The 11168-nt window shown below is 44.1% G+C and overlaps 1 protein-coding gene across 1 annotated transcript in view; it reads right to left on the reverse strand.

The window, feature by feature from the left end:
* Positions 1–5986, reverse strand: part of PDE6C (phosphodiesterase 6C) — a 45570-nt gene extending 39584 nt beyond the window's left edge. The window contains exon 1 of the mRNA XM_070431880.1: positions 5507–5986. Within this exon, the coding sequence (XP_070287981.1) occupies positions 5507–5986 (480 nt within the window). The remainder of the gene's footprint in view (positions 1–5506) is intronic.
* Between the last annotated feature and the right edge of the window lie 5182 nt (positions 5987–11168).

Consider the following 11168-nt stretch of genomic DNA (forward strand, 5'->3'; position numbering starts at 1 on the left):
CAAAAGTAAAATGTGCAGTTGAAACCAGAGAACCAGTAAACCATAACCTAAAGAAAACTTAGTATTCCCCCAAACTTCTAATCTTGCCTGCCAGGAAATCAGTGTTAACTGCTTGGTATGTCTCCTTCTATGCCTTGCTCTATGCTTTGACAAAGACTTTTCTATTCTGTTTTCTGTGTGTTTTTAATCCTCACCCAAGGAGTGAGGATATTTTCCCCATTGATTTTTAGTGAGAGTGGAATGGGGAGAGAGAGAGAAGAGAGAGAGAGAAACATCGATGTGAGAGAGACACATCGGTTGGTTGCCTCCCACACATGCCACAACTGGGGGCCAGATCGAATCTGCAACCCAGGAATGTGCCCTTGACCTTGAATCGAACCCGTGATATATTCTTGCACATTACTTGACAGTGTGGAAGCTCCATGATCCACTCAACCAGCCTGTACTGGTTCATTCTGTTTGTAGTTTTCTCCACTGCAAAACAATGCTGCACTGATCATTCTTGCTTTTATGTTTATGTGATGGGTTTCCCAAAGTGGAAATCCCTCTTGGGTCACCAGGTGTATGCAGTTTTTATTTACACAGATTACTTTTACAAAAGGTTGGAATTCTTACTTCCACTGATGGTCATGTGTGAGAGGACCACCCTTTTATCAGCACCAGATCCTTATCAGTTGTTATTGTTCTACCAGGCTAATGCTTACATTCATATACTTTTTTTTTCTCTCTTTAGCAGAGAGGAAGTAGATCTTCCCAGATACAAGCCTCACGTGATAGATGCAAGAGATGATTCTAATACACTCACCATGGAAAGAGCAGAGAGGTGAGTGTGGAGAGGTGTGCAAACGAAAGGCTTGAGAAGAAGGTCAAGGATGGTGGTTGTCTTATTGGCTGCAAGTCAGAGGAATACGACTCTGCGTGGGAATAGACTCAGCCTTCCCTGGTCCTGACTAGCTTCTCTTTGGACCTGAGGCTTCTTCGATTAGAACTGAACTTACAGCCTAGCTCTGAGAATCCTTGGCCAAAATTAACGTGGTGTTGCTCTCACAAGTTGTATTGTTTCCATTTCCTAATGTTGATGGTGCTTCTAAGAGCAGCACAAACCTTGGAGGCTGGACTCTGATCAGTTTCCCAAAGTAAAAAGGTGAGAGTCCACTGGTGTGACTTCTGGACTGGAATTTCCACCAGGGAACATGGGCTGCTTGGTCAACAGCGCTCAGGCTCAGTTCAGAGCAGGAGTCCCTGCCTGTGCCTCAGAATCCCCTGCAGGTAAACGCAGATTTGCAGACCTCACAGCAGACCCATCAACCCTAATCTCCTAAAGTAGGGACTGTCTTCCCCAGAAATCTACTTTTAGTGGGTGAATCACTCCTGTGGAGAATCCCTAGAAATTCGACCATGCCAAAATGCCAGAAACATGCACCATGGAGTCCAGTCAGCATCTCCTGGTAGACACTCCACTCTGCAACTTCAATGCTTGATGCTAGTTCGCTCTAGATTCTATACACAAGGAGATGCTCTCAAGTTCAATTGGCTGTTTTGAGAAAATGGCTTATACGTTTGAAAATAGAATGCTTGCTTATTATTGTATCTGAAAGTCCTGGATGAAATCACCCATCCAAACACAGGAAAGGAGAAATGGGGCTTTCTCCTTTTTAATTTTCACCAGCTCAAACCATCCTTATTGACGTTTGTTTGGGTAATTTCTGTATTTCTCCAAATCACAAACTCCCTTCGATGGTCCTTCTTCAAAGCAGCCACTAAAAGCCTTGGAGAGAACATTGTGTAGAACAGCAGCCCACCTGGATCATAGCATTATTAAATTCTGATTAAATGCCATTATCCCTTGAGATTAGGAGTCAGAAAGAGAAAAGAGGAGGAAGAGAGAGGAGGGAGGAAAGGAGATTGTAAGCGCCGTGTTAATCATTGAAAATTTAGGGCTTCTCCATGGCTTTCTTTTAACCACAGTCAGAATGAGAATCGCCTATCCATAGAATTAATCAACAGCTTTCCCAGTAGAAAAATAAATTATTAACTTGAAAGTATATCTCTCAGTTTCCTGTTATTCAAAGTTTTCCTGCCTTTATCCTATTTTAAAAACAGGCAATAACCCTTGACCCAGTTCTGTCCACCCACACGCATCCCCCAAACCTCCTTGGCATAAATATGATACTGTCAAAGCGATCATTTATCCACCTACCAAGAAGCAGGCACTTATATGCATAGCTCACGGACACAAACAATAGTACAGTGAAGGCCTGGGGTGGAGTGGGAACCAGGTGGGTGGGAGGCATTGGGGGAAAATGGGGAGCATCTGTAATACTCTCAACAATAAAGATAAAACATTTAAAAAAGAATCAGGCACTTCATGTCCATTTAATCTGTATATTTGGTTACCTCCATTTCTCAGGTGCAGAAACAATCCATCACACCATTCCTCATCTCAGGCCTGGATGTGCACCCCAGGTCTGTCTGATATAAAAGCTGTCACCCTCCAGTGGTCGGCAAAGTGCGGCTCGCGAGCCACATGTGGCTCTTTGGCCCCTTGAGTGTGGCTCTTCCACAAAATACCGACTTCTGCGCATGGGCCACGAAGTTTCAATTGCACTGTATGTGCGCGCCCGCATGTGGTATTTTGTGGAAGGGCCACACTCAAGGGGCCAAAGAGCCGCATGTGGCTTGTGAGCCGCAGTTTGCCAACCACTGCCCTACACCTTGTGGCTTCCCTGTTACAACCTTTGTGGACCCCCAGTTTTGAGAGCATCCAGGTCTGCCTTTGTCTGGGTGTGAGAAGACCTTCCCTCACCTGTGCACACACTGCTGGCCTAAAGAAGTTGTGTGTGGTCAGCGGTGTAGTAAAAGATGGAGGCCCCTAAAGGCCTGGGTTACGGTCCCAGGCCCACCACATCCTGCCTCATTGACCTTGAGAAGAGTCTCATATAGACAAGATGGAAAAATAGATATGCCTTCCCCACAGGGTCTTTGCCAGAATCAAGTGAGATTGAGAATGAGAAAATCTTTATAACATGCCAAGTGCAAGGAAAAGGTGAAGAATTAATAGAAATTTCGTTTAAAACATCAGTTTCTTTCACCTTTCTCTTTGCAGATTTTGCCACAGCGACGGAAAGGTGGTGAACTTGCAGAGCATGGACTGCTGGCTACCAGGGGTCGGGGACTAGGTGAAAAAAATGAAGGGATTACAAGTACAGATTGATAGTTATAGATCAGTCATGAGTGCCAGGTGGGTGCTGGAAACATTGGGGGAATTGCTCTGTAAAGTATATAATTGTCTAACCACTCTGCTGTACACCTGAAACTAATACAGAATAATAGTGAATGTCAACTGTAATTGAAAAATTAAAATTTTAAAAAAATAATTAAAGAACACATTAGAAAGAAACGGCAGAGATATGGGGTTTGGTGAGGGTGAGGCCTCGATTCTCTTCCAGCCCTTTTCATTCACTGACCAGACCATGCACTCTGGGAGAGATACAGCTCCCGTGACCCTAATTTCCCAACTGCCCCAGGGAAGAGTTGGACTAAGGACTCCAGGAGCCCTTTCCATCTCCTATCCCACAGTTGACTTGAAATTCACTTCCTCCTCTCACATCTGCACACCCAGCGAGGAATGGTTTTCAACATTGGCCGTATAGTGGAATCATCTGAGGAGCTTTTTAAAAATACTACTGCCTGTATGCCAACCCCTCAGAGTCTATGTAATTGATCTACCGAGAGTCTCAGACACCAGTATTTTTGAACTCCCAATTTGATTTAATGTGCATCGAAAGCTGAAAAGCACCACTCTTGGGAAAAAAAGTAAAAATGGAGATGAAATGAGGCCTTTGTCTCTCTTCTGAGCTCAGGAGGGTGTCTGTCTTCAACATACTCACCTCTGTCCCACCCGTAACAGCCAGAGGTCCTCAGGAAAAGGGAGGACAGAGAGCCCACCCCACATCACCTGCCCTGTCCACGCAGGGCGCTCACCACGGACAGCAACAGACCAAGGCCAACTGACCTTTTCAGCAGCTCCATTCTACCTTTTTCCCCTCAACAAGGAGAACTGGACTCATTAGTAAAGCATGACCGCAGAAGTCATCTTATCCATCTCTCCTTAGAAAGAAAAAAAATCTTGCTTGTCACTTTCTTCAGTTTGATGTCCTAGTAATTTAGGAGATGGGCTCAGCTGGAGACTGGCCAAAAGCACATTTCCATGAGAAAAACTCAGGTGTGTGGGGACAGCCTTCTAACCGGTGTCCCGGGAACTTCGCCATAGGACACAGCTCGGTTCAGTCACTCAAAGCAGCTGCAGTGGGCCTCTTGAAGCAGCCTCAGTTCCTGAAGGGAGGGGTGGGGAAGGACTGAGGACTAATGTGTCCAGCTTGCAGCAACCCTTGCACCTGAGAGCTGTCCTGTGGTTGTTTGCTGAGTGTTGCTAATATTTGACAACTCACGACTTCTGGATCGGTGGGCCCCTCCTCCCCTCCCCGTAATCAGCTTTGGGAGGCAGGAGGGAGATTTATCCTCCTGCCTGCAGCTGCCCCCTTCACAGGCCTCCACCCGGAAAGCCTTTCGGAGGCCGGTGGACTCCCTGACAGCATAATCCTCCTCTCCCCTTTCGTTAATAGCAAATCAAAATAATGGGACACGTGTAGAAAAAGTTTCTCCGACTCCAGGCTGTTGCCTATGGCTCTTGCAGAGTGGAGGGATTATGGGTGACTTGCATTTCCTCCTTTTTATTTGTATTTTAGAATCTTCCTAAAAGAAACCAGCATTGCGATGGTAAGGAGTAGTTAAATGTTATGTTTTAAAAGGAGATAACCATTTGTGCAATAGTGGTCTCAGGGAGGTCCAAACGTTCCATTTACCAGATTGGAATTCATTCTTGATAGATCTGCGTTATGAGGGTGCAGGGGGGTGCAGGGGGGTTGGGATGGCCAATGGCTCTTAATCATCACCAACATTCACATTTTTAATGATCTAAACCTGAACTTTCTGATGGTATTATTTTTTTCTTTCTGCACATTTGGTCTATAGGTGAAAGAATCCATTTGGGAGCCAATCCATCCCAAAGACGTGTGTGTTGTGGATGAGAGGCATGGGGAGCGGTGCAGGCATCTTGGCATCTGACTGTTGGCTGAGCTCCTCAGGGGCAGCCTGCTGTGTGGTGTTTTTAGAAGGATGTGCCCAGAGCATGGAGGTGTTAGCGAAGGTGTGAACTGTACCTGGCCCAGGTAAGTTACCTGACAAAATGCCAAATTTACACTATGAAATTATTTATTCTTTATCTGCAATTCAGATTGAACTAGGCCTCTGGAATTTTTTATTTGCTAAATCTGGCAGCCCTGGAGCTGGGTACTCCTCTGCTGCCCCCACTCCCCAGGTTAGAGCCAAACCCATGGCACAAGGATGGCCAACCCCCCGACCCCCACCTCAGCTCTCTTTCCCGTTGTCCCTCCAGGACCCTGCCAAGTCCCCATCTCCACCCCACTGCCCTCAGGCTACCTACCTTTGTTACATCTGGGACGTTAAGGGCTTTCTTTGAGTGAGCAACCCAACCCACTATCCCGATGTCCAATGGAAACACCACTTCTCTGTCAGGGACCACCAGGTTGTCCTCAAACTTGGATGTGGGGGTGACGTCCAGCAGCCTGGAGGCCACCTCGGGCGAGCCGTTGCGGGCCCGGCACAGGAACAGGCTGCAGCGGTCCGCCCGCAGCAGCCGCGCCAGCCTCTGCAGGACCAAGTGCGCCGCAGGTTCGGCGCTGCCGGCTTCCTCCTGCATGGCCTGGAACAGCTCCAAGCACAGGGCTGCCTCCTCCTCTGTGGACAGCCCCGGGGAGGACCCGCTGGCCTGGCCCTGCACCTCGCTGTGCTCGGAGGCTTCTCCCAGCGCCCCTGTCCGCAGCTTCTTGTGGAAGTACTCCTCGGCAAACCCAGGGTGGTCCTCCAGGTAGCTCTCCACAGCCTCTTGGCTGACCTCACCCATGGCAAGGCTGGCTTTACTGCTGCTGTTCAGGAAGGAAGACCCTCAGAGCACCACCTGGGGCCGAGGGCCAAGAAGGAACTACATCCTGATCAAGGCTCCTGCATAGATCCTAAGTGGCACCTCACTGAACCCCAAAGGCCAAGCAAAATGGTTGCTTAGCAGAGCTTTCCAACTGCCTGTAACTCTTGGGGTGTGACAGAAGGTCCTGGCTTAGAGTGGGATTCAGGAAGCACAGGATTACAGAGTTCTTCAGGACACAAATCCCTAAGCATCATTAGCGTGTAAGTCCTCGGAGAATCTTCAGAGCATCTTAGATCAGCCAGGCAAGCAGCACGTTGAAGTAACCATTTCAGAAATACAGCTACACATGCTGATTCTGCATTTAGTGGAATCATCATGCAGCTCGGAAGCATCATCAACATATCCATGAACATATCCATTAGCATAAATTGACAACTTGAATCATTCTTTCAAGACAGCGATATGAAGTGAGAACAACCTTGGGTGTGTCTGTTTATATAGCAACTTTAATGAACACTGGGGGAGGTGGAAGGGTTTAACATCAACCCAAGATAAAATGGAATATTAATTTTTCCTCTTCCTAAAAATTCTTTGATTATCCAGGTTGCATGGCCTATTTTTTTCTCTAAAACCCTCACCTCTCAGTTGCCCTCACTTGAGAAAGCTGGACCTAGGAAGTGTTTTAAAGGAACTAATCTTGGGCTTATTACTAGAGAGGTGAATGTGGCAAAACATTAGTCTGTGACCCAAGCCGCATCAAGCCACAACGTAAATAATCCATATCAAGAGACATAAGCACAAAAAGCAACCCATGCAGCTGCTAACTGGGTTTTCCTGCTAAGCGTATTAGCTGGATTTTGTTTTCAATAGTAATAGCCAGACCTCATACATTTTTGCTCTAAGGTACAACCTGTTAAATGTACTGGACAAAATTTGTCTTGTCTGTTGCTAAGATCTTTAATGTCTCAGGGACTTCTGGCCTGGAAAGTACACTTACCACTACTTAGCTTTGTTTAATGTTCAATTTATTAAGCTTTTACATTGATTAAGCACATTTTCCCAAATATTTAAACACTATTATGCAACTCATAAGTCAAACTACCCGTTTCATGAACCAACTTTCCTTAAATATTTAAATGCTGATTTCAACCTTACTCAAGATCTTTTAAGTATTTCAATAAAGCCACAATCTTTGTATTACACATTCTCTTGAACGGAAATACAACTTTTACTTGTGAGAAACCGAAGCACAGAGAAATTAATTAACTTGCTCAAGGTCTCACAGCTAGTAAGTGATAGTGACCTGCCCCAAAACTACCAGTTTAAATAGGATTAAATTAAAGAGCTGTATAGCACATCATACTAGCTGCTTACAGGGGAATATACAAAGACCTTCCCTCTAAGGAATTTAAAATCTAGACAGAGATCATAAAATGTCAAACACCAACACAAGAGTTAAATAAAAATCCCAGAAACTCTTTTTAAAAGCCTACAGATATACCAAAGAATGGCTTAACTTCCTTAAACTTTCTGCTTAATAAGATTATGCTTCTCAGTAGTATACTTTATTAATAAACACACATAATATTTAATTCCAAAAACTGCTAACATTTTCCACTGTGGTTAACTATTTCTATAGGAAGTAATGCTTATAGAATAGCCAAAATTTTAATAAACTTAGTTATTTTAATCACTGGAAAGAAGCAAAGGGAAGGCTGAATATTATGGGCATGCCATTTGTGCACCTTTGCCAGGAAGCTACAGTAAAGTGGGTGAAATCGGGAAGATATTTGCCTGTCAGACCTGAGAACAGGTCTTTGGCCAGAGTAGTCATGGCCACTGCCAACGCAGGGAAATTTAAGATATTTAATCTCCCAAACAAAGAGGTCCACTCTCTTGCACACTTGTGTCCGTGGGACTCTTATTGCAAGGGCTGTGCCCTCCTGGCTCCCCTGTATTTGCTGTAAGCCATGTGGACCCCACACAATGGACTGATGGACTGCAACTAGCTAATGCTATACTGGACCCAACTCCATCACAGAAAGGAAACTTTGGATGCTGGCTTTGCTTTTAGCTCTGCTGAATCCCCAGCTACACATTTTCCAGGACTGGATTAAAGGAAATGGGACTTTGGAAACCCAGGGATGTAATTCCATGTAGATAAAAATCACTCACCCTCCCGTGTGAGTCTCAGAAAAGTCTCTCAAGATATTGTAAATACTTCAAATCCCACTAGCAATGGAGAAAGACCATCCACATGGTCTTTATTCTCTGATAACAGCAGGCCTGTCAGGCACATCCTGGCAGCTAACTGCAAAGGGCCCTTTCACCTTGCCCTTTTGCACCTAATTGATGGATATGACCAGGCATCTCAGAGATTATTAATCAAGTAACTAAATTGATTAAATTTAATGACAGCTTTGTCCCCACTGAAAAAACCATATTGAAAAAAATTAGTTTGACTTTTTGTACCTGGACATGTTGGCTGAATAATCTTCATTTTCTCACTAATTATTTTGTCATCTTTTGAATGCAGTAAGAAGATAAATGCTACCCATTTTTTCTGTTTTTATTTTTCTTTATCTGTCAGGATATGGATGTAAATGTCAGTTTGTACAAAAGGGAGCTGGTTGGAAATGCTTAATTTTTATAATGGTAAGGGCATACATTTATTGCATCAGATCTTCTTTCAATTATGGTAAAACATTTTTCAATATTTCCTAGGCGTTAGTGGCTTGTTTGCTGATGCATTCATTAAGGTAACACTAAATCTGTTACTACAGGTAACCCCAAATTTCAGCAGCTTAATCCAATGAGAGTTTATTTCTCATTCACATAAAATTAATCATTGCTGGGGGTCCTAGGTTGATGGAGGCTCTACCAGTGGCCAGGTGAGGAAGGAGAGAGAGCCAGGAAAATTGGATGGGCAGCTTTCATGAGCCCTGTCTGCATGCACACAGCACGCAGCACTTTAGTCCACCTTCTATTGACCAAAACTTAGGCCTATGGCCGTATAGAGATGCAGGAAGTGGGGAGGTTCCTTTTGGCCAATCCCTCTTCCCCAAAAGTGTACATCATGGAAGGAGAGTACAATTTTTTTTGATAGAAGGATGGTTAGCCCCCTCTGCTACAAGGACTAAATCCTGAGAAATTATATTTTAGAAAGAATGACCGCTGACCAGGTTTTTTTAAATAAATGTTTTATTGAAGCTTACCTAAAGTGACTAATTTCAATACAACAAATTAAATCAATATCTATTTATTGAACACCTACTATGTGCAAGTCTTTTTTTAAAATATATTTTTATTGATTTCAGAGAGGAAGGGAGAGGGAGATAGAGAGAAACATCAATGATAAGAATCATTGATCGGCTGTCTCCTGCAAGCCTCCTACTGGGATCGAGCCCCCAACCTGGGCATGTGCCCTTGACAGGAATCGAACCTGCGACCCCTCAGTCCACAGGCCAATGCTCTATCCACTGAGCCAAACCAGACAGGGCTATGTGCAAGTCTTTGGCTGAATCCCATGGAATAGCTGGTGGGGGTGGATACCAAGGTGAATGAAACATGGTCTGTCACTCCAGGACAGGAAAGAAAATGAACCTTTGTGTATATTATATGCAACATAATTTTACATCTAGAAAAAAACTCTTATCAAAGAGAACATCTGTTTTACATTCTGATTAAACATTTTCACTGGAGGAAAATTTGGAGCCAAATAAAAAAACAAACAAACAAACCCACCTTTACAGCCCCTAATCCTGTCACACAGAGGTAATTGCTGTGAACATTTTTCCCATTGATATTTTATCTATATATGCATATTTGAAATTGTATTTTATGTAGATACATTTCAAAGCACTAAAGTTAAAAACATCAGTTGACCTGTTGACCTGTATTCATGTACCGTGATCATGAAGAAATTCGAGAGAGGATGCCAAAATAAACTGTTTCCTTTGCTGGTGTCTGGGACAACAGATTCATTGATTTAGCATTAAGAGAGAGCTTGAGTAGGAGGAGGAACATTTACACACACTGACCTTTAAGCATCTAACAAATAAATGAAAACGTGTTGCTATAAAAACAATCACTATGAAAATGCATTGAAATACCCTACATTTATTCAGTATACGGTGCGTGTAAGGACCACCAGAATATGATCTAGGACCATGGTCGGCAAACTGCGGCTCGCGAGCCTCATGCGGCTCTTTGGCCCCTTGAGTGTGGCTCTTCCTAAGCCTTAGGAGTACCCTAATTAAGTTAATAACAATGTACCTACCTATATAGTTTAAGTTTAAAAAATTTGGCTCTCAAAAGAAATTTCAATTGTTGTACTGTTGATTTTTGGCTCTGTTGACTAATGAGCTTGCCGACCACTGATCTAGGAGAAATGATTGAAAGGGCTGAGGTATTAGGTGAGCTTTTCTAGCATAATAGCTGTCCAAAGTGGGGAGCTCTCCATACTAGAGGTGTTGGAGGAGAACCTGGAAGATCTCTACTCTGGAATGGCAGAGGGGATCCAAGCATTGCACAAGAGATTGAGAGATGCCCTCAAGTCCTTTCCCACCTACAGTGCATAGATACTACCACCTGTGTGGCCTACAGGAGTGGCTCTGGAGCAGAAGTTATCTGAGCTGTTGGGATTATACCGTGATATCCTGTGATAAAACCGGCCTAATCAGAAGATCTTCTAGTTAGCCCATAGGCCAGAAACAGGGCTTTCCTAGCTCTGGGGCAGTAAGGAGTAAAAGCATCATCATTGGCTCTCCAGAGGCACCAGAGACTCAAATGGGAACAGGAGTGGAGGGGAAGGTGCAAAGTAGAAGCAGAACAGGCGGGTAGATGTCCAAAGAGTTACAGTGTGGGGGCTAAAAAACCCACAAAGTTTCCCTCCCACCTTCTAAATTCTTCTAGTTCAGCTAATAATCACATTAGCAGAGACAGATTAACAAGAGAAAATAAAAATGTTAATACATGCAAGGAATTCAAATAAGCATGAAAATTCCAAAGGCAGTGAGGGAACATTGGGTATATATGACATTTTGGACAAAGGAAAAAGGTTGAGGGTTAAGTGTGTGGGGGGGGGGGGGGGTTAGGGGTCTAAGATTTCAAAAGTGAGAATGGGCAATTTATAGGGAGTTAAAGAAGAGGGAACACAGGT

Source organism: Myotis yumanensis, unplaced genomic scaffold (assembly GCF_028538775.1).
Source record: "Myotis yumanensis isolate MYYU_CA2020_CCGP unplaced genomic scaffold, mMyoYum1.0.hap1 SCAF_13, whole genome shotgun sequence".
Lineage (NCBI taxonomy): Eukaryota > Metazoa > Chordata > Mammalia > Chiroptera > Vespertilionidae > Myotis > Myotis yumanensis.